We start from the raw sequence: 24,661 nt of genomic DNA, 5'->3' as shown, positions 1-24,661 counted from the left end.
GTTAAGTGTCGAATAAGTCATAACTCAGCGACCATTGGTGATGTTTTCCCTTATTATATAACTACCTTAACTAATATTTATAATATTAGGCCCTTTTGACTCTGATGGGGCTTAAGGGCAGGTAAGGGCTTACATATTGAAGCCTCAATCCGGCCCTAAGGTTCGTTGACTTTGACTAGGCCCGGCCTGACCCTACCCTAAGCCCTAAAATTTGGGGTAGGTGACATCCTATAACTCTATCAACTCTTATTGAAAAGAAAAAGAAAAAAAATTGTTGCCTTCCTCAACTATTGAACATATTTTTCCCTCTTGTTGAGTCAAAACAAGTGTCATAGTCGATTCAAATCAGTTCCAAAGACTTTAGTTTTTGGCTCGACCACACCACCTTATCTCATATGAACTGGAGAATAATTAAATCGGTCTAGTTTTTAATGATTTGCAAAGACCTAGAAGTTAATCAGAAGGAAAAACTGTTGTTTTGGCTAAGGCTTTCAAATTAAGAACCATTCTTTAGTGATTAGTGAATTGATTGACATAAATACATACATAATGTCCAATTCCATTCTCAAAGAGAGAGAAGATTCATGCTTTAGATAAATACAAGTGAAACGGTTCATGGGGGAGAGAATTTGTTTTGGCCAATCACCCATGAAACTGAAGTACATCTGTGAATGAGAAAAAGTTCCAGATGAAATCATAAACTTGCTAAAAGACAAATGGGGTTTTTCTAAGCCTAATAAGACGATTGAGTTGATATTTTTTTTTTTAATGAGAGTTAATGGAGTTAGTGAGAAGTTAAGTTAGTGGACACAGATATTTTGGGGACAAGTGATCTCCTCTCTTCATTGCATTTGATTAGGTATTACAACAGGCAATCTCTTTACGTGATATCAAATAACCTCCCTGTGTAGTACGTACTATTTAAGTCATGCATTCAAATCGGATTAGGTATCCAAATGCTTAACGTAAGTGCTTAGGGCTTAGAGATGAAGGAATCATGCAAACAAACAATCCTAATTGATTTAAATTCACAACTTTCACATGCACACCTAGTGTGTTCTCATGCTCTCACTGTCCAAAATTAGCCACTCTTTAAACAATGTTCTTGTAATGACAAATGCAATATATTCAAATTAGCTAGATTTAAATACAAGCATTCACTTTTTTATCTTCAATTTATGAAAATTGCATTAACCATATATTCAAACATCAATTCAATATAAGAAGGATTAAGTACTCACTCATAATTACACACTAGCTTCCTAATAAAAATACACCAAAGTAAAATCTAGAGTAAGAGAAGAGATAATTGGTTTTGTGGTGTTAATGTTTAAAAGTCTAGCGGTAGCTGGACCTTAGTTAACGCTGATCCGGCGGGCGGATCGATACCTTTGTTGTGAGTGGTTCCCGTTACCTGTCAAATAAAATACAATGAGCGTCAGAGGGAGACCGCGCCGGGCGGTCTTCAACTCTCCGATGCCTAAGTTAGTCAATGTATTTATGTTGACAAAGTAACAGTAGGTAAGTATTGAATGTGTCATAAATGAGGAGAGAGGAGAGGACCTTTTATAGGTGAGGAAGAGGATGATCTTCTCCTTGTTTTTCGATGTGGGACTGATGTGCTTCAGTTCCCAGTTTCAGTAGCTTCTGATGCTACCTTGACACGGCGCGTCGGCGGTGCTTTGGGGTTGATCCGGGGCTCAGGCGGTAACCTGGCTAGCTGTCTTTACGCCAGTCACTCATGAGGTGGGCGTTGGTACCCCTGGCGGTACCCTGAGCGTGGCTCGTTATAGCTAATTATGCTTGCAAATGCACATGTATGTACAAGTCCCCCAAATCCCCAGTCAAGGAGGGCAATCTTGGTTGGGGAGTTGATCGGCGGTTTGAAGCGTTTCTCCCGCTAGACTTTGCAGAAGCATAATTGGCGTCAGTGCGTTGTCAGCCATGGATTTACTGAGCAAACGCTTTGTGCCCTTTCGGGTGGGCCCCTGCTAGGCCCCCCAGGGAGTCCCCCACTCCCCGGCTAAGATGGACCTCCGGATGGTCGCTGTTATTGTTTGTTGAGGGGGAGCTGCACGGAGCAGAGGGTGTTGGGTTGCGAGCCCAATCTTAGCACCCAGGTGACGGGGGTCAACGTACCTGATCAGGGTTGTCGTAGACTGTTGACTAGTCCCCGTGTCCCGTAGGGACATTCTGACCGTAACTCCGCGTGGCGGCGTTGTCAGAGAGGCGTGGCCTCGGGATCCGCCGCTGGCGGAAGTCCCCCCGCTAGATGTAGCAGGAAGCAGCGTCAAGTAGACGTGCTTGGTGGTATTTTATTGAGCGGTGTTGCGCTGAATAAAGTACGCAGCTTGTCAGAAAGGGGGTCAGCTAGCGGTGCGCTGTGTAGCGGAGGACGCCCCGTTTACCAAATGAGGAGAGAAGCTCCGCTGGCGGGGTTTTACTCAGTGGACAGTCACCTGGGAGATGACAAGTGAGGATCCGCTGGCGGGGTTTCGCTCAGCGGGGGCCCCGTCACCTGGAAGATAAGTGAGGATCCGCTGGCGGGGTTTCGCTCAGCGGAGACTCCGTCACTTGGAAGATGACAAGTGAGGATCCGCTGGCGGGGTTTCGCTCAGCGGAGACTCCGTCACTTGGGAGATGCAAGTGAGGATCCGCTGGCGGGGTTTCGCTCAGCGGAGACTCCGCCACTTGGAAGATGACAAGTGAGGATCCGCTGGCGGGGTTTCGCTCAGCGGAGACTCCGTCACTTGGGAGATGCAAGTGAGGATCCGCTGGCGGGGTTTCGCTCAGCGGAGAAGTTTGAACCCGCCAGTTATTTTTAGCGGAAACCAGTTGCCAACCTCGGATGGGCTGGAATTCCGACTTAGTCTTAAACGTCGGCCCCTCCACATTCGACCTGGTGTGGTACTCCCAGCCATCTGTGGCGACGCAGAAGGTCCCCCGCCAGTAGGACATTGAGTCCCTTAGATTCTCAATCAACTTGGGCGCTCCCTGGCGGCGGCTCAGGTTCACACACCCTCTGCAACCTCGGCGCTTCACATACACTAGCTCGTAGAAGTGAAGCACTTCCGCCACGGTAGGCCCCTCGCACCCCGACAAGCGCCACAAGGAGTTCATCGCCAACATCAACCGCCACATGTTGGGACAGATCTGCCCAAAGGCAAGGCCAAACTCGCACACAAGAATTTGGAGATTGGGCACTAGCGGGAATGTCACTCCTTGGCGGAATATGGCCTCGTGCACTGCAGCACATCCCGCTGGGAGCATCGAGGCCTTCTCATCCGCTGTCGGGGGGCGCAGCTTCACCGAGCCCGGCAACCGGAACGTCCGCTTCATCCGGTTAACAGCGGCGGCATCCATCCGCCCACCTGCCTCGTCGACGGCGGTGCCATCTGAGAGGTACCACGCCGACTCGACATTTTGGCCCGGCGCTTCCCCTTCGCCAGCGGAGCCGCTAGCAGCACTATTGCTCGCCAAGCGCTCGTCGCGCCTAGCAACCTCACCCGCCCTAGAGCTCTCTGGACGCGAACCACGATCCATAGCTATTTCCCAGGGGATGGTCCGAAGTGGCTCAACTTCAAGCGGTTCTGGCAGTGAGGTTCCTGCATGGGCAGACGGACGCAACGAGTCAATAAAAGTCATATCCGCCACGCTGAACGACACGTCAGACCCGGAATCCTCACTGCTCGAAATATCTATGACGTTGGCCATCCCAAACCCTAAAACCCACATCAGTTAGCACAAATACAGATCTAACCTACTCTCACATCAGATATAGCCAAAGATGCCAAGAACAACTACCCACAAAAATACCAAAACAAAAACAACCGCACGCTCAACCCAGATTAGACAGTCTAGCAAAACCCAAAACCCCAACTTTCTGTCAAACACCATAACCTCCCTCAAATCTCTCCCTACACCCTGCGAGAACAACACAGAAGCAATATCATACCATTAACAGAAATACCAAAACCCAGAAACCACCATTGCAGATTCAATGAAACAGGAAGAGGATCCGAAATACCAACCTCACGTCGAAGACTTTGGAGTGCAGCTCGTCTTCACTGACAGATTTCGTCCTCTCCAGTCCGACTACTCCACGCAAACCCGGGGATCTCCTTCGCAATTGGCAGACGAACAAGGCTCGAAGCAGGCAACTCAGATTTGAAGATTTTCCAGAAATGTCGAAACTCGCTCAGTTCCCCCCTTTTATGTCAACATCAAGTAATCCTGAGCCGTCCGCTACAAAACTACATCACGTACCAACCGTACACGTGTCCCACGTCTTCACTAACTCCCTGGATTAGCCGAGGCGTCGCCTCGGTTACGAAATCCATCATTACTCGCATTAATGACGAGAAGACGGCTAGGCTTAGGAGACAAGCCTCCAGACGCTAACCCTCTGGGAGTTAGCCACGTGTCAACCGTCATCATTCTTTAGCTTCCAAGGGAAGTCACCACCTGACAAGTAAACCCCCAACCATGGCAAGTCTCCGCTGAGCGAAAACCCCGCTCAGCGGATCCATCCTCACTTGCATCTCCCAAGTGACGGAGTCTCCGCTGAGCGAAACCCCGCCAGCGGATCCTCACTTGCATCTCCCAAGTGACGGAGTCTCCGCTGAGCGAAACCCCGCCAGCGGATCCTCACTTGTCATCTTCCAAGTGACGGAGTCTCCGCTGAGCGAAACCCCGCCAGCGGATCCTCACTTGCATCTCCCAAGTGACGGAGTCTCCGCTGAGCGAAACCCCGCCAGCGGATCCTCACTTGTCATCTTCCAAGTGACGGAGTCTCCGCTGAGCGAAACCCCGCCAGCGGATCCTCACTTATCTTCCAGGTGACGGGGCCCCCGCTGAGCGAAACCCCGCCAGCGGATCCTCACTTGTCATTTCCTAGGTGACTGTCCACTGAGTAAAACCCCTCCAGCGGAGCTTCTCTCCTCATTTGGTAAACGGGCCATCCTCCGCTACACAGCGCACCGCTAGCTGACCCCCTTTCTGACAAGCTGCGTACTTTATTCAGCGCAACACCGCTCAATAAAATACCACCAAGCACGTCTACTTGACGCTGCTTCCTGCTACATCTAGCGGGGGACTTCCGCCAGCGGCGGATCCCGAGGCCACGCCTCTCTGACAACGCCGCCACGCGGAGTTACGGTCAGAATGTCCCTACGGGACACGGGGACTAGTCAACAGTCTACGACAACCCTGATCAGGTACGTTGACCCCCGTCACCTGGGTGCTAAGATTGGGCTCGCAACCCAACACCCTCTGCTCCGTGCAGCTCCCCCTCAACAAACAATAACAGCGACCATCCGGAGGTCTATCTTAGCCGGGGAGTGGGGGACTCCCTGGGGGGCCTAGCAGGGGCCCACCCGAAAGGGCACAAAGCGTTTGCTCAGTAAATCCATGGCTGACAACGCACTGACGCCAATTATGCTTCTGCAAAGTCTAGCGGGAGAAACGCTTCAAACCGCCGATCAACTCCCCAACCAAGATTGCCCTCCTTGACTGGGGATTTGGGGGACTTGTACATACATGTGCATTTGCAAGCATAATTAGCTATAACGAGCCACGCTCAGGGTACCGCCAGGGGTACCAACGCCCACCTCATGAGTGACTGGCGTAAAGACAGCTAGCCAAGTTACCGCCTGAGCCCCGGATCAACCCCAAAGCACCGCCGACGCGCCGCCACGCGCCGTGTCAAGGTAGCATCAGAAGCTACTGAAAATGGGAACTGAAGCACATCAGTCCCACATCGAAAAACAAGGAGAAGATCATCCTCTTCCTCACCTATAAAAGGTCCTCTCCTCTCTCCTCATTTATGACACATTCAATACTTACCTACTGTTACTTTGTCAACATAAATGCATTGACTAACTTAGGCATCGGAGAGTTGAAGACCGCCCGGCGCGGTCTCCCTCTGACGCTCATTGTATTTTATTTGACAGGTAACGGGAACCACTCACAACAAAGGTATCGATCCGCCCGCCGGATCAGCGTTAACTAAGGTCCAGCTACCGCTAGACTTTTAAACATTAACATGTGGTATGCCGGATGGATGATGGTGGTGATGCTCTAAGGTGGTGGAAGTGGTGGTGATGCTCCTTCTTGCTCTTGATGCTTTTGATGATGATAGGAAATGATGATTGAGTAATTTGTTAGGGGTTGAGTAGGTGGAGTAGATGGACAATTTGATGAGATAAACGAAGATGTAGAAATTGGTGTAGTGGTGGTGGTGTTAATGGAGGTAGAGGATGAGAAATAGTGGCGGTGATGGAAGAATTTGAGTATAGGATATAGTAGATTATGTAGAGAATGATATCTTATAGGACTTGTATGTGGGAAGATGAATATGGATGTGCTTTCTCAAAGAATGTATTAACTTTTTCTTTAGACAAAGATGGATAGGTGAAGGAAACAAGGCATGGCCTTGATTGCATGTAATACTAGCAAAATAATTATAGTATATGCTATAGAATTCCATGTAAAATTTAAATTATACAGATATCAGTGTGAAATGAGCTTGACTAGGCCTACAAAAAAAGTCATTATGATTATGTCCACTGACTACAATTGACAGAACCCGCCCCGGATTTCACCCCGAAATCCGGAGTGGCCCTGCGGGGCCCACCTTAGTGATAACTCTACCGAGAACTGGTCGAGTCACCCCTAAAGTGGACTACCCAAAACAGTAACCCACAATAGATTAGAGCCAAACAAAGAAGTGCGGAAGCTATTCGTCAACTATGCCTCGAACCCTGTACGCACGACCTCAACTAATAACGCCTGCAAACTGGGCTTTAGAAACCGAAAGGCCCAGGGGAAAGTAGATGAAAAACGTTAGCGTGAGTGGACAAAAATAAACAAATTATCAAGAAAAAGATTTCATACTTTCCCACATTTATTTCTTAAAAAAAAATTTCCCGATGCATGCAACATTTATAAAACGTATGTCTTTAAAACTCGGAGTCTCGTGAAAACATACCAGTCCCCGCTGGCTAAAAGAATCGGACTAGCCCCGCTAGTCAAGTAACAAATAGTAGAATATGGGGAAGGGACGTCACCATACGGGTAAAGGAGCCCCTTAGGCTCAACCTACCCTCGACTACCACTCACACATAGATTGTGTGAGGAGGAGAACTAATAACCTCGACTGCCACCCACGTGAGGAGGAGAATAAATCACCTCGACTGCCACTCACAAACACAAAGTAAGTGAGGAGGAGAATAAGCTACCTCAACTGCCACTCACAAACGCAAAGTAAGTGAGGAGGAGACCTAATCGAATGACCCGAGTATGGTGAGGAAATCATTCAAAATCCATAAAATCCGAAAGGCTTTCCCAATATCTCACGAGAAAACAAATAAATATTCCAATGACGTGACCCCGCACGCCAAATACTCTCAAATTCAGAACCAAACCCGGAAATTAGTACGAGCCCAAATTCCTTCGGAAAAATCTCATTTCCAATAATATTCCAGAATATCTCTAACTTGACTACTAAATATGATATGTAATCCAAAATCATCTCGGTAAAATAAGTCGTCGAAAAATCTCGTAAATCATATTTCCAAATAATAATCATATATTCCAAAACCAATTCCGAAAGTCATACCGAAATAAATCATAATTAAATTCCAAAAATCAATTCATATGCTCGGAAAGTGATAGGTTAATTAAATAGAACGTAGTTTAGTAAATAAATGCATGCATCACTTATTTAAAAAAAACAAAAGTCCACTCACAGTACTATTGGGCGACCACGCAAACGAGTTCCTTCATCGAGCAATAGCTCGGTACGTCGTCCTGTACACAATTATGTTTCCGTAAACGGCAATCCGATAAAATAAATACGAACCTAAACTAAACTCGAAAATCCCTATCTCCATTACTTCTCAAATTCCACCCAAATCTCTTCCACAACACTACTTCCTCAATTAACATATTCCACAATGAAAACGAGGGAAATCCGACGGCCGGATTTCCCACAATTCCATCACAAAACTTCAAACTTCGGAAATTCACAAACAATTCCAAACTCCTCCAAAATTCACCAAACTTCACATACAAGCTCTACAACAATATACACTTTAATGAGCTAAAAACTGAAATTAAAACACTGACATATAAGCCTCCACGCGCCACCAACAGTGGCAGCGCGTGGGCCCCACGCGCTGGCGGCCACCACCTCCGATGGCCACCAAACTCCGGCACTAGCATCTACACAACAAGCCCAACCAACTTTCCAACTACAACATCATCCAATATTACCTCGAAGTGGTCGAATCAAGCTGGTGAAGGAAAGCCCCGAAGCCTCAAGAACCCTAGAAATGAAAAATCATCAATTCGATATCTACACTGCAAATTGGATTGAACAACCTTAGGGGAAATGATCACCATCAAAAACCGAACCTTCGATGCTAACCTGGTGGCCGGAGGTGGCCGGAATGGCCGGAAATCGGCGAAACCCCTAAACTGCAGCCGGAGCAAACCTAGCTTCGATCCGAGCTTTTCCGGACAAATCGTCGAAAACTAAGGGCACCAGCGTGACCAGGGGGAGGAGGCGACCCTGTGGTGGCCGGCTTTCTGCCGGGTGATGGCCGGACGACGGCCAATCGAAGGGAAGAAGAAGGATCCGAAAGGGAGAGAAGAGAGGTCGGGGGAGAGGAGAGAGAAGGTAGATTTCCGGAAATGGAAATCTACCACAGTAACTTTCTATATATATAGAAAGTTACCATGAACAGTAACATTCACATTTTCGCTTATAACTTTCGCATACGAGCTCCGATTTTTACGTACCACATATGCACGCGCTCGGTTTAACGTTCTCTACAACTTTCATGAAGAACATTTTCTCAAATTTTGACCCGAACAAAAAGTCAACTTTTAGGGCCACTAAAAGTATCGAAACAAAGTAAAAAGTGAAAGTAATTGTCGTTTACCGTCCAAATGACTAGTAAACTGGTAAATTGAGGTACGGGACGTTACAACAATATCCGGCCACTGACGCATCGTTTGATCAGCAATATCCACCAGGTGGCATGAGATGGTTAGATGGCAATACCCTCCAGATAGCATGAAATGACTAGTCGATAGTACCTTCTAGTCCCCGCTCATTTCATATGTGTTATTCAGATACTTCAAATAGAGTGAGAAGAGTATTTCGATCGGCAATACCCTCTGACTCGTCATCTGGTCGGCAGTACCCTCCATATGACATGAGACGATTAGTCGGCAGTACCATCTAGTCATAAACCATTTCCATGAATTAGTCAGCAGTAGAACATAGATATTCCTATTATGGCGACTGGTTGTGAGTTGTAATCCGCCCTTTGCAAAATCTTTCTTTAGTGGCTGCCTAGTGAGTACTACTAGTGAGCTGGTCCTAGTGGCTGCCTAGTGAGTACTACTAGTGAGCTGGTCCTAGTGGTCGTCTGGTGAGAGCTATTGGTGAGGTGATCTTAGTGGCCGCCGGGTGAATGTTGCTGGCGAGACGATCCTAGTAACCGCTTAGTGAGAGTTACAGGTGAGTTAATGCTTATAATTTTTAGCATCCTCTATTAGTGTTCGCCTAGTGAGTACTACAGGTGTGTTGATCCTAGTGGTCGCCTGGTGAACGCTACTGGTGAGATGATCCTAATGGCTGCGTGGCGAGTAGTCGCTTAGTAAGATGATCCTAGTAGCCACTTGGTGAGAGCTACGTTAAAGTGATAGTCATTTAATTTCTATTATTGATTTCTGGTTTAAAATAGATTATCTTGAGTAGCAATATTGAATTTGTATCGTCATATGATGATTGAGATCTAAGGGCTGTGAACCATAATTAGTTTTCTAGTTTGAAGTTGGTTGTTATTATAGGGAGCATGTAGGCTCAAGAAGTTGAGGTTGAATTTATATTATTAGAAGTGATTAGTTTGCTTTGCAAGTTTGGGTAGTACATTTTTAGGTGAAGTTTTGCCAAATTTTCGGTAGAATTTCTTCTAAGGTGGACCCTTACATGGCCACTTCAAATTTCAGGGTGAAATCAAAGGCGGGTCCTGTCTGTGATTGGGCCATGGCCGAAAGAACGTCACTCTATGGTCATTTGTAAGTGTTTGAATAGGAAAGCTTACATACTTAAGTCCCTGGCACAAGCAATTGTAGTGATTAAAACACTAAACCTATAGCAAAAGTATCAGATTTTGCAAAAAATTGAATGATCCAAAAGCTCAATTACCTCTTACTGACATGTAGTGATTAGTATTGTTCATACCACCTCGCTTTCAGATGTAAATACCAAAGATTAAGGCTCTCGAACCCTTAAAAGCAAGGGCCAAACGCCGAAAAAATGATCAAGTGCGCCCAGATTGAGGATGTCGAGCCATCTCCGCATGTCGCCAACCCGCACACGCTCAGAGTGTGGGGCCCCTTTTACAGACTCCAACTCTCATTTCTCAAAACGTGCAAAACACATTTGCCACTTTTGGGGAATGCACATTCTCCCACATCGAAAATGAGTAAATCTCCAATCCCAAAACAGGCAATATAAGACGCCTCCACTTCCATATCAAGTAAGTCAGCACTATCTCTCTCCCCTAATTGTCAACATCAAACCTGATATTGACTTAGGTATCGAAGGGTTATTCGTCGGCTCACCCGGTCTATCCCCTGATGCCACTTGGTTTTGCAGGATATTTGACACTTGGGAATTTAGTGGAGAGGCTCGAGACTAGACTTTGGGATTCAGTTGACCCCATCGGACCCTTGAAGACCAACCGAAACAAGTATATTGGTAATTGATACAAGGCTGTATTTGTAAATCGATGCTACTGGATTCAAAGCCTTTTTACTTGATATTAAAGCTCTTGTAGAGATGGCTGACATTGTGATTCGATTGCAGAGAACTAAAAATAATGATTACTTGAAAAAGGCATGGTCTTCCCCATAAGGAACTCTCATGATCCTCTTCTGCATTGAAGAAAAGCAACCAAAGATATTAGCTTTTCAAAATAGGGGATTTGGGTCAATCATTTGGTCAAATGTGAGAGAAATCTGAACCTGTAGAACGTAATAGGTGACAAGCGTGGGGCCACGGCGAAAACCCTTTTCCATAGCTTGTTGTGCTCTCGGGGATCGTCGAGCAACACTATTTTGTCCATGGCCTGATCACGGCAGTAATTATGATTCGAGACCAAAACGGGAACTCTCTCATGTGTGCAGAAACATCGGTGTTCTTAGGGCTCGACCAGTGAAGGTTGAAGGTTTCCAGGAGTTAATGGGCGGAGATGCTTCATCGAAGCATGATTCCCACAGATGGTCGAGAGGAGGATCATAGGAAGAAGAAGATTCTGAGTTCTTTTGTCGTGGGGGCCTTTTGTCTTGAAATGACCATTTCAACCATTAAAGTGGGCCCCAATGCCGAAGTTAGCGTCGAATTTGAAGAGATCGAGTGAAATTGGACACGACTAATGAAATTAGAAAAATTTATAGATATTACTAATTAAATTAAAACCACGGGAATTAACATTATATTAAATTCAAATCTTGAAGAGTTTATTTGATATACCGGTACATAAATATAACGATGCTAACTTCTAAATTTTTTTATTTCAAGAGCTATGAAAGAGAGGAAAACTATGAAACACTGTTGGCATCTCGTGCGTTGCACAGTTGTTGTTTTCCTTTTTTAAGCGGTAGACAGCGAAGCCGTTTATTACAATTACACCACCAGGAAGCACAAAACAAACAGATATTCTAAAAACAAAGAATCACAGTAGTCGGCGAAGTTTCCTTCTTTGGTTTCGCTACCTTCCCTCAGTGTCCCGCTTGCTCCAAATTCTCAGGCTTCCCATTAAGAGTTAACCCAGAACCACACACGCCCACACCCAAACTCATTTCCTGGACATGGGTTTGTTGGATACCTTCCTCAATTGGCTTCGCAGGTAACCACTTCTCCTTCGTTTTTCCTGTTCTTTAGTTTGTGGCTTTGTTTCAGTATAGGTCTAATGTTTAGTTCCCAAATCTTTTGAAGTATAAGCTAATCCATTAGAGGTTTAACGTCTACGTTAGAAATGGTTATCTTGATGTGCTGTTGGGGTGTTTAGTCTACTTTACAGAATACTGTTTTGATTTTCCGGCTGGGTATTTTATCAGTTTGAGCTGCAAAAGTTCATTACTTTAATACATTGTTTTTTAGTAATTGCATGATTGGATGGTCTTTCTTTCTGAAATTTGTAATTGCAGTGAGCTCTGCCCAATCGATAAATCTATGCTTTGTTTTCAGCGCTATTTTAGATAATCTAAAAGGATCGGAGATTTCATGTGTTACAAAAGTAGGTTAGTTGCAGATTAAAATTAACATGCTTTTCTTACTGCCTAATTAGTTGCCAGAAAATTGTCGACGGAAAATTCTAGGAACTTGATTTTCTCAGTCACATGAAATTCGCAACAATGCGCTATTCTGCTTGAAGCTATTATCATTCTCATGTAACATAACGATAAAAATGATGAAGCTGCATCTTGGTTTTGGAGATTAGAGCCCATTGAACAATTAAACCATTTCCTGAAATTTCTAGCAACTATGTTCTCCTATCTGGTCTAGAGGAAAGCAGAACCAAACTTTTGCAGCTAATAAAGACATGAGTTCCTCAACTTCTCGGTCATCAAGTTCCTTAGAAAACAAATTTCCCAAATTTTAGGAAGGCCAGAAGAATTAGCACTAAATCTGGCTTTATTTAGAAGTTGAGATAACTTATAAACAAGGAAAAGAATGGGAAAGAGCTATCTACCAACCCAACTGTATTCCGAAAGCCTCACTCATTTTCCCATTCCCCATGACAAAACCATATATATAATACAGGCGCGCCCTGCACACACACACATCCATCTAGATATAGCAACATAGAAACAATCATCTATGGAGGTGATCGAACAGACTGATCAGCAGAAGATTGTCACCCCCTCAATCCCTGAAGCATGTCATTCCCAAAGAGCAGCTAGATATGTCTATGTCATTCACACTAGACATCAGATTCCCATATAAGGCAACAGTTGGGCGTCTGTGGCTATCCATCTGCTGAGCTCTTGTGCGACTTCCTCCATGAACGTAGTAAGCCTTAATGGAAGCTATGCTGAAGTAGAGGTACTGGGATCAGCATGTGCAACAGATTTGGCCAGGAGAAGGAGACATAGCGTGAATCACCATTCTGTTATTCTGCTGGTGCAGTAGGAGGAACAAGAACAATACTGATGCTCTTCATAGAGGTGGCTTCAATAGAAGTCTTGGGTATTATACTCATCGCTCATCAGTTTAAAGGATTCCAACATGACTGCATGAAAATAGTGTGCAAGACATTCCAAAAATTGGAAACCACAAAAGTTGTTGTTGTTGTTGTTTTTTTTCCCCCCTTAGGAATCAATCGAGATGCCACAATCTATAGCATAGATGAAGCGAGCCTGATGCCAACTATGTAGTAATTTGTATAGGAGGTATGATAATATAAAAATGTAGAAATATACTTTTCGAAAATAAAATGAAATAAATGAGTAGATGGGTTTGAGCTCATTCTAAAGGGAAGACTAGGTGAAGTAGCAAGAGGAGATCAGAGGGTAGAGTTCTGCAAGTATATTCTCATTGGAAATCTGTATTATTAAGAGGAGCCCAGAATAACAATGTATTATTAAGAGGATCAACGAAGAGAAACCAAGCCCGAGTGTAAAGTAAAATAGTGAAGCCTCTATCTAGGAGAGGTGAGTTGAACTTTTCTGATGAGTTCTAGTATGTTAAGAAATATACTTCTTCTAATTGTCCAATATTTTCTAGCCTAGAGAGTTTTTGTCAATTCTTTCAAGTTCGGACGAGGCAAAGAGGAAGCACCAGCCTCTTGATTGCAGTTTGGCAAACATATCAAAGAAAAGCTGACTTTGGGAAGCAATATGAATCTTTGAAAACTGGAACCTAGGGAATGGACAATTAAATTCCTGGACGGATTTGAGATGGAAAAATCATAGTTCCAACGTATACAAAGGGTAGTCAGACCTATAAATACTAAACTGTGTGATATCAAGATAACAAATAGTAACCCCCTATGAAATGTTATGATTGTTACCTCTAGTCTGTGAAATAAAATTAACTTGGATTTGAGCCCTGAAGCAAGATCAGATTGGCTTTGCAAGAATTTGTTTTTAATGGATCCACTTTGAGAGAAAATAGGGCAATTTAGGTTCATTTGCAAAATTACTTGAACAGTTTGACAATATGTAGTCAGATTTGAGGATGCTTGATGGTCGGGATGAGTCTCAATCATTGACACCATATGAGAACCGAAGCTCCATCCTCCAGACAAATTAATCTGAAAGGAAGTAGATTCATTTGGATCAAATCTTTGAACAACAACAGCTTTTATCCTAATCAGCTAGAAAACATAACTCATTGACATTTTCATTGAAAATCATGAAATGCATGCATGAACTCTAAAGTGCATGCTATGCTCTTATTCTCATATTGGTATTGTTAGCTATGGCGTTGTCGGCATCATTCTTTAATTACTATTAAATTGGCTGGGATCGTTGACTAAAATTGCCAAAAATACTGCTTATCGTGTTATATGGGTCTATATAATATTATATGTGTGTGCGTGCGCGCCTGTGTGTAAATGATTATATGTAATCATGTATATTAAATTGGCTGGGATCGTTGACTAAAATTGCTAAAAATACTGCTTATCTTGTTATATGGGTCTATATAATATTATATGTGTGTGCGTGCGCGCCCGTGTGTAAATGATTATATGTAATCATGTATATCATCAATGGTTCTTGGTTTTCTTTTCCAACATATATTTAATAGTTATAAGGTTAAGAAGTTATTTTATTAACATCCATAACAGAATAGTTGAAAGCTCTTTTTGTTATAATCTGAGGTAGTGTAGAGCTTTGGAGAGAAAACCCAGGACATGAAGTATCTTGACAGAATGCTTTTACCCCAGAATATTGTCATAGGATCTGTTGAACCATGTAATTTTGCACTCATGTTGTGGGAAGGTGTGATAACTATTAGTATTTGTATTTTCACTTTTACTCATTCCTTAAATTCTTGGCAGTTAGTTGTACTCTAATTTCCTAGTTTTATATCTATGACCTGTTCAGCTAACTTTGTGCTATCTTGATGTCTGTCTACGTGTCAGCTTATTCTTCAAACAGGAAATGGAACTTTCACTAGTCGGGCTTCAGAATGCAGGAAAGACATCTCTTTTAAATGCCATTGCTGTGAGTCAATGCGAACCTTTTCATATAATTGCTGTTATGTATAGTGCCTTACCCTTCAAATTGAATGTTCTATGTTTTATCAGACAGGAGGGTACAGTGAGGACATGATTCCAACAGTAAGCATCTGCTCCTTAAACAAATAGTTAAGTAGATGATGTGAATTTATTTTGTTATAGTATTGTAATTATTCATTCTATGACACCAGGTTGGATTCAACATGCGGAAAGTAACCAAGGGAAACGTGACAATTAAGGTTTGGGACCTTGGAGGGCAACGCAGGTTCCGCACAATGTGGGAGCGTTACTGTCGTGGGGTCTCCGTGATTGTGTAATTACTTCATGTCTCTTCATATTTTCTTTATTTAGTATTTTTATTTTTATTTTTATCTTTTTGCTGTCAAGCCTTTTCAGATGGTTATGTCTATTTTAACCAGGAAATGGCTATCAGTATGCGACCCAGAATATGATTCACTGGGGGAAAAAAAAAAAAGATTTGCTTTGATTAAAGTAGGCTGTCTATCATTTCCATTAAAGAATTTCTCTGAGGCAGCTAGTCATGTTTATTTATTTATTTTTTTCTGTTATTTATGATTCATTAGACAGCTTCAGAGAAAATATTGATATTTGCATGCCCTTAACCAACATATTAGATTACTTTAAATCCAAGAGTCGTGGCATTCATTCTCATATGTGAGTGTTTAGATTCGTGCCTGTCAATTGGATTCACTTCTAATTCTTCCATGATGATGGATGTCATCACAGGTATGTAGTTGATGCTGCTGACAGGGACAGCGTTCCAATATCTCGAAGTGAGCTACATGACCTCTTGATGAAACCTTCCTTAAATGGAATTCCTTTACTTGTTCTTGGTAACAAAATCGACAAGTCTGAGGCTCTTTCAAAGCAAGCATTGGTTGAACAGCTGTGAGTACCAGTATTGTACATGTTATTACTTTAGCCATCATTTTGGAAATTATCTTAGGAGTATTCTTTCTCATCGAAATTTTGATGTTTCTGTTCGGTATTTTCAGGGGCCTTGATTCAATCACGGACAAAGAGGTATGTTGCTACATGATCTCATGCAAGGATTCCATAAACATAGATGTTGTGATTGATTGGCTTATCAAACACTCCAAAGCAGCAACCTGATCTTTGAGTGATCCTTTCCTGGCGTTTGAAGAACATAGTTTGTAAGGTGGTTTGATGAAACATTGAGATTCTGTCCATGATATTAGGATTTAGCTGTTCTCCAAAAAGATTGATCTGTATATTCAAGTCTTTGTCATGTTTTTTTCTTTTCCTTTTCCGTATCTATTGAAGTCTGCTGTACCTGGATGGTTTTATCTTAAAAGTCCCCTAGCTTATTGGTTTCAGATTATGTTTGTACTTCATGTTGTAGCCAGGTTGCAAAATTTAAGAGACGTGACTTATAACGGCTTTTGTGCCAGGGGAGTGTTTTGGAATTGAGCTCATTTTATGGAATCCTTTTATCACGAAGAAACTATGTATATTTGCTCCTAATCGGCATAGGAATTCTATGTGGTATATACCAGCAATTTTGATTTAACATTTGCTTGGTGGAGAACATTGATTATGTCTTGAGCCATATCTATCAATAAAATTTTCTCAGAACATCAGTTAACCAGAATCCTGGGGTTAAACTTTTGGAAGCCTGGTAATTTATTCTATAACGTAAAGTTCGAATATTGCCATTATGTGATGATGTCAAACAACTGTACTACTTTTTTTTTATATTTTATTTTATTTTTACCAACGGGCGAGGGGGAATTCGAGTATTCGACTGGACAATGGTCCAACAAAATTTCTAGCGTGGTTTTATCTTTTCAACCTTTCTAGCCTCTTCCTTCAGAAATTGAAAGACTTTCAGGACAGAAACTATTCTTGTTCAGAGTTCAGACTGCATATTTTCAATGGATACCTCAAAACATCTTTTCAAGAAAAATGCACACTTGAACAGAAAGTAAGGGTTTTTTTGGGTACATTGGGGGCCAAAGGCCGAGAAAGAAAAGCAACAAAGAGCCTAGCTCAGACTGCTAGAAAATATTCTAGGGTGAGCTACAACAGCAATGTCATCAAGATACTGGTAACCATAGCAGGAGGTCTTTGGAGAGACAAATTCCAGAGACACTGGCCTTGGCAAGAATATCAGCTGCCATATTTCTTTCTCTATGAACATGTTAGACTTGAGAGTAGTTGAAATATTGCATAAACTGTTTGCAATTAATCAAGATGGTGCCCAAAGGGTGATAATCAATGTCATCTTGCTTGAGAAGGTTCACCGAAACAGCAGAGTTAGACTCAATTTCCAAAATGAGTGATTGACAAGTCCAAGGCAACCTTCATCCCACTTCAGCTTGCAAAACTTCTCCAAACCCAATATTGCACATGAAGCCACTAATCCAGTTACCAGAGGAGTCTCTAATGAGACCACCAGCGCCAATTAATGCTACATTTCTTGATTTTGAACCATCAACATTAAGTTTGAAATGACCAGCCATAGGTTTGTTCCAAGATAGCAACTCCATGTGAACTCTTCTAGAGGGAATAGACTTTTGACTTGCTTTAAACCATTCATAGGTATATCCAAGGATCACACCAGGAAATTTAAAGGGCACACAAAAACTTAGTTCAAAAATTGCCTTGCAGCGCCATTTCCAAATGAACCAACAGTAGAAAGTAAGTTTGATGTTACATTTTCAGTGTTACTGTGTAACGATTTGAAAAGAAAAGATTATGTTGTTTTTTTTTAAACGGGAAGATTCTGTTGTTTATTCACGTACAATTTTCCCTGAAAGGAAGTCTTCTATAAACAGTATATATATCGACTTTATTTGATTCCATCATATATATATATATATATATATATATATATATATTTTGAAGCATGTACCTTGCAGTGTAACATAGCAACACTATTGGCAAAGTCCAATGGCTATTTCGAAGCTAGTATTTGGTGATCCATCTCTGAGTACAGAATATGAAATATGGACTTGGTAAATATATTTTGAATGTCGCCTTTTTTGTTATTGTGTTTAAAAGTTTTTACGTTAAAATAAATCACGGAAACATGTTAAATTTTAACATATTCTTCTATTCTAACATTATCCGCCTACTTTGAGCGTGAAAAAATACACTTGTTTTCTAACATCAGATCGATGGAAATAACAGAAATTTTGTTGTTAAAAGAGAATGACTAATGGTTAAAATCATAGTAGAGTAATTATTCCACCTTCACGTCCATCTCGTGCACTTCTGTATGGGCAGTCCTGCCGTTCTCGGTTTGCAGCTTTTGTCTTGTCCGTGGCATGGCGTTGCTCGGCTCTTAGTCATTGCTTTTTCCCATGTATTTACAAAGTAATTAACGCGTCTATATGACTTCAAATTAATTCTAGAAGAAGTAGTACAATAATGATCCTGCATGCATGCGAAAAGGAATTGTCCAAGGAACAAAGAACACTAGAAGTCTATATCAATTTAATCAAAGGACACTTGATTGTTGGATATGAAGCATGCGTCGATCTGGTACCTGCATTATTCCATTCCCAAATATGAAAATCCAAAGACTTCGATGGCGCATTGTTATGTAGAAAATTAAGAAATGGCTTTTTCTGTGCAGCTGTTTTATACTAATGCATTGGTAAGATCCGTAAGGACTTGAAATTCCAAGCAAAATAACCAATAAAGACGTCAAAGTTATGTTTGGGAATTCGGAAAGTAACTAAGAAGTAGACAAAAGATTCTTGCTGTCAAATCTGAAATTCCAAGTTGACTTGGAAAGTGCAAATATAGGCTGCAAAACTCACTAATATCGACATTTGCATGCAGCGAGCGAGGTTCTAGATCGAAAACAAAATAGAGGACGTGGAGTGGGATGCTTCCTGCAAAAAAATTCTTCATCAGTGTCTTGTGAGACAAATAGACACATACCTTTCACATCTACTTTGACCCAAGCAAGATATTCATGATAGCGACAATTTTTTTTGTACTATTATTATGTTTTTTGTTTTATATTTTGTTTTGAACTGGATATATTATGACTTCTTATGACTATTAATAATTATATAATTTCACTGTAATGTTTTTAATTATAAAATAAAAAAACAATGCTACAAAGAAGAGCTCCTAACACAACCAAAACTTAATAAATTGTTAAAGAAAAGAACATTAGAAGAAGCAGAGGAAGAGAGTGATTCTAAGTTGACATTCCCACTCATGATCTGTAATTAGCTAGAGCACATGCAACAAACAATTTTGTCTTCATACATTCTTAAATTGAATACCTGGACAACTTTGAATAAAATTTTGATATCTCGAACCAGCTGCTTAAGGCTTAGTTTGGGATTGCTGTGCTGTGAGCGGAAGCACTTTCAAATTTGCTATGAGAGGAAACACTTCTGATTTTGCTGTGACAAGAAGCAGCTGAGTGTTTAGTAAACTGTTTTTGAAAGTGCTGTGAGAACGAAAAGCAATTTCAGAGTGTTTGGTAAACAATGAGTAAAAAGTGCTTTGATAGTTTATAATTACTAAAAAGGACATAAATGTTAAAAATACCCAAATAAATACCACTAAATAAAAAAAATTATGTTCATCTAATTCTTCTTATATTTTCTATTGATTTTTCCTTTTGTTCTTGTGGAGTGCATTTTTCTATTGATTTTTTCCTTTTGTTTTTTTTTTTTTGGAGTGCATTTGGGACCAGCCCAAAGAAACAACAAATTACCAAAAAAAAAAACAATCAAATAAGCTTATAAACAAGAAGTCCATAATCGAACATTAAACAAAAACAGAAGAAGACCATTATCTCTCCTCAACCACAACGATCAGGGCAGAAGGAAAAAAAGCCACATAGCCAAATTCTTGTTGATTTTTACTTGTGATCTACCTTTCCACTCCGTTTCTTCGCTCAATTTCATTTACCCATATTCATTTCCCCTTTTTTTTCACTCTCTCTTCACTTTCATGAATTCTGCATCTATGCTTTGTTTTGGGTTCTGAAATTTAACCATGGTGAGATGCTGTGATGATTATGTCGAGTTTGTTCCCAGATGGGAAGGGGATTTTGAGTTGGCTTTTAATCTTGCAGGTGCCGTTATGAGTTTCTTTTCTGGGAATTTTGAGATTGTTTTCTGGGTTTCAATTCAATGTTGATGAGCTCTTGAGATATGGAGATGGGTCTGACTGTCTGAGTCTACTTTGCTGATTGATTTTGAGAGTTTGGAATTATGGGTCAGATGTTTTACCTCTTCAAAATTGGGGGATGTTGCTCTCTTGAATTTTAGTGAAGAGGAAGAGGAAGAGGCGGAGGTGCTGTAGATGAGGTTGTCGAGATCTTTGCAGAGGGAAGAGAACGAGAGAGAAGGATGTAAAAGTGAGAAAAGCATGAGGCCAATTCGGATATTCATCAAAATTTCATTTAATCTTCCGTGTCCAGAGTTGATTCCCGCAGAAGTTGAAATCAAAAGCTACGAATTGTAGCTTCTTCAATTCGGTGGTTGGGAGAAGCGCTTCGGGTCAGAAACTGATTCTCCATGGTTTACCAAACACCACCAAACAATATCAGAAGCGCTTTTGAGATCAAAAGCAGTTTCAAAATCAATCCCAAACTAAGCCTAATTCTCCATGGGGTTGAAATGCTTCCTTTGATACTATTAATTAGAATCTTTGAGTCACCTTCAACTTGTAAGTGGCGGTAAGCTTGCGTAATAACTAGCACATCAACAAAGTCAATGTTCTTGGTAAATGCTAAAATTGGTAGGCTTAGGTACGAGGAGGCCCAACTTGATTTTTACTAGGCCCGAGATTAGGCCGAAATATAAAGTTCGGGCCCAAAACCTGCGTTTGTCTCAACAAGGACTGGCCCGTTTTATTTCCGGACCCAAATTTAGGGCTTTCAAGCCCAAAAAAACTGTTTTACTATTTTTACAAATTTCACTAGTCTGTGGCTTCTGCTCCTACTTTATTTTTGAAACTTTCGTACTTCAAGTTTTAAAATTATCAGAATGGTACCTGAAGTTCTGACCTCGATCCAATAGTAGTATCTCTGGAGCTACTAGCTCCGTTACGGCTTTAGCCAATTGACATATATTGAAGGGTATATGGGTAATTTTAGTCTCTGATGTTATCTGTTTTTTTTTTTCTTCACTCTCTAGTTTCGATTCAAATCTGATCCGCTGAATCACTTCTTCACTGAACACCGTACGTCGGCCATCCTCACCCATATGTTCTCTTTCTTTCTCCACCAAAAGCAGTTAAACGAAAAAAAAAATTAGAGAACGAAAAGGTAAAATAGAGAGAGGAAAATTGAAAAAAAAAAAATTCCAACTTAAGATATAATTTTCCAATTTGGTTGAAATTGAGTTATCAAGTGTTGGATGGTATGAAGAGGCTCATCTCTTCTTCATCATCTTCATCTCTCTATTCTTTCCCTCTGAGCTTAATAAACTGACAGAAATGGCGGAAATTCCCAAGTTGGTGAGCACTAGTTTTCTTGGTTTCCTTCATTTTTAAATTTCATTTCATGTGAGAAGTCCTCTCCACCGTCCTCTCTGCCCCTCCCAAGGCTCTTTTTCTTTCTCTCTCCACTCCTTCGCCTCTGGTTCGATTATCAGCATTACCATTACGTACATCATCTTCCTCAATAGGGAAGGTAGTCATCCATCGAGACAAAGAATGAGTATTTAGCGGCCATGTCTTCAGTGATGAAGAATTAACAAATCAAATAAAATCAATAGAAACCAAATCTCTAGACAATAATTCAGACAAGTTGAATCAATATCTAATTCTTATGGGAATACATTATTATCCCTGGGCCTCTGCTCCAACTCTGTTAGGTCCATAATTACCTAGTAATTATTCCCCTAATATTGCACTTTTGCTTAACTTTTGTGTTTATATATATATATATATATATATATATATATATATTATGTTTTCCTTATCATGATAGGAAATAATGGAAAAACTTGGAAATGCCCTAAAAACTCAACTTTAGCACATTTTCCTACTCCGGTTAGGAGAAACCGAGCTAGGCAAGGAAGGAGGAGCGGCAGACTGACCAAATGAACTCCAAATGAGTTGAAACTTTCTAGATCCATTCTAGACATCCTAAGAGCAAGTTCACTCGTTGGGTCACCAGGTCACCCACTATTCACTGCTTTTTAGTGTTAATTTCACCCTCTGGGTCACAAGCACAGTGTATTTCTTGCCCTGGGTCACCCTGTACAGTGTTCTGGGTCACCATGGTGACCTGCACAGTGTATTTCGTGCCTTGGGTCACGGGCACAGTGTATTTCGTGACCCAGAGAATGAAAATATACACTAAAAAGTAGTGAATAGTAGGTGACCCGGTGACCCAACGGGTGAACTTGCTCTAAGGATAATTTATTATGAAGAGTATAAGAGATATTTCAGAATGCAAGGCCTTCAAAAGATTGGTGCAAATTTCTGCACTAAAAGACAAAAACTGCAAAACTGGACCTGTGCGAATTCCGACAGCATTTCCGGTCACACCACAGTGAACTAAGCTCTGAATTTTTACGAGTATGATGTGCATCATGGAGGAACATTTGGTATGAAGAAGTCAAAGGCCAATTCTGAACTCTCTATGGAGATTCAATTAAATGAACAAAGGAGAAGAATGCGCAAACTGATAAAAAAATAGGTCAACGGTGGTCAACGCTGGATTTTGGACATTTCTGGTCGAGTTGGCCGGCCGAGAACATGTGTGGAGGACAAGGAAGAGTTGACTAGGGTTAGAGATTTTAGGCGGGAAGAGTTTAGGTCTAGGTTATGTTGAAATTCAAAATTTGAAAGATGACAAATGGTCTCATTCTTACACCTTTGTCTCTCATTTATTACATTGTTCCCTTACACAATGACCCTTCTACCCTTACTTTTTATCATCCACCAAAATATCTATGGGCTTTCTAGGTCATTTCTATGTAGAGTTAAAGACTAGATCCACATTTTGTGTTTACACATTTGTCAATCACATCTAGCCCTTCATTTCCTTTGATCTCCACCCTCCATTCATCACTTTTGGCCTATAAAAACACCCTCCCCTCACTTTGGACATTTTTCATGTATTCCTTCATCCATTTCATCTTCTTCCTCTCTCCATTTCCTCTCCATTTTTCCTTTGTTCTTCATCTTTTAGGTAGTTTATTAGGTAGTTTTCTTTAGCCTTTGTGTAGAGAGAGAGGTATAGTATCTTTGGTTGATAATCAAAACTGGAGATTCTATACCTTTTGATCAATCACACTTGTGGATAGATTCATAAAATCTTGTTCTTCATCTTCTCTTTGTGTTTGTAGATTTATATAGTGTTTTGGGTTTGAGGAAACTGAAAATACTATACTTTGAAGCATCACATATTCTTGGTTTGCATCTAGAAAGATTGTGGGGGGATTGATTCATCTCGGTTTGGTATTGACACACCAAACCCGTGGGTATTGTGACTTTTTCTCAGCATCTTCTCTTTGTTTTTATGATGTATTACTCTTTTAAGGCTTTTATGTATATTTCCATGAGTTGTGAGTAGAATAAATTTAGGGCTAGGGTTTAGCCCTAGCCGAATTTGTGTACAAACTATGTAGTTAAATTTAATATCGATCAAGCCATGAATTTCTACTTTGCTAGTTTAATTGTTCATCATTTATGCATCTTAGATTTGTCACCTAAGGTTGGTAAGTGTTGATAATTTCATGGAAGTATGCTAGGCTTGACAAACTTAGTAAACTAAAGCATGTTGCAAATGTAGAAATGGTAATCTTGTGATAATCAAATAAGGTTGCTTGGGTCCTTACAATTGGGCTTATCATGTGGATGTGGCTTAAGTGTCCGATAATCAAAGGATCTTAGCTTGCATTTACATAGGTCTACTTGTGTCCAATAATCAAGGAATAGGTAGAAACTAACAGGTTTGTAAGAGAGTTATGTCCAATAATCAAGGTGTAGCTTAAATACATTCTCTAGTATAATTGTTTCTTGGTTACTCGATAATTGATGCGCTAAAAACAAGTGCATAATTTAACCCTGAAATTATCGTTAGTAGTATAAGCAAATAGGGATCGTTCTATTCCGGGGATTGAGGGTACACCTGTAATTGCAAAAACAATTAATTAATTAGTAAAAGTAAAAAGTATTATTTACAAAAAGAATATATACAAATAACGAAATAAAAGGGGGGTTTAAGAATTATAAAATCAAAAGTTAAAGTAAATCAAATAAAGAAAACGTAAAAACATATATACAAGGGTGGAACGCAAGGAACAAAGATCAAAACCAATTCCATGTAATCAAATTCGATTCAAACCCTATAATTGTTCATCTAAGTCATGAGAAAGGAGTTGATCATGTGAAACATTCGAAAGCAAATGATTTCCCATATTTTA

The 24,661-nt window shown here is 41.0% G+C and overlaps 1 protein-coding gene across 1 annotated transcript; it reads left to right on the top strand.

Moving 5' to 3' along the window:
* The first annotated feature begins 11,697 nt into the window (after positions 1-11,697).
* Positions 11,698-16,815, top strand: LOC112195030 (ADP-ribosylation factor-like protein 8c). Its single transcript, XM_024335342.2, has 6 exons — positions 11,698-11,924; positions 15,168-15,249; positions 15,333-15,365; positions 15,455-15,576; positions 16,011-16,172; positions 16,280-16,815. Exons 1-6 carry the CDS (start codon positions 11,887-11,889, stop codon positions 16,395-16,397), a joined length of 555 nt encoding a protein of 184 aa, XP_024191110.1. The 5' UTR covers positions 11,698-11,886; the 3' UTR covers positions 16,398-16,815.
* Positions 16,816-24,661: the final 7,846 nt, after the last annotated feature.

This window comes from Rosa chinensis, chromosome 3 (assembly GCF_002994745.2).
Source record: "Rosa chinensis cultivar Old Blush chromosome 3, RchiOBHm-V2, whole genome shotgun sequence".
In the NCBI taxonomy this organism is placed as follows: domain Eukaryota; kingdom Viridiplantae; phylum Streptophyta; class Magnoliopsida; order Rosales; family Rosaceae; genus Rosa; species Rosa chinensis.
Note: the sequence above shows the minus strand (reverse complement) of the source record. Positions and strands in the feature narration are given on the sequence as shown.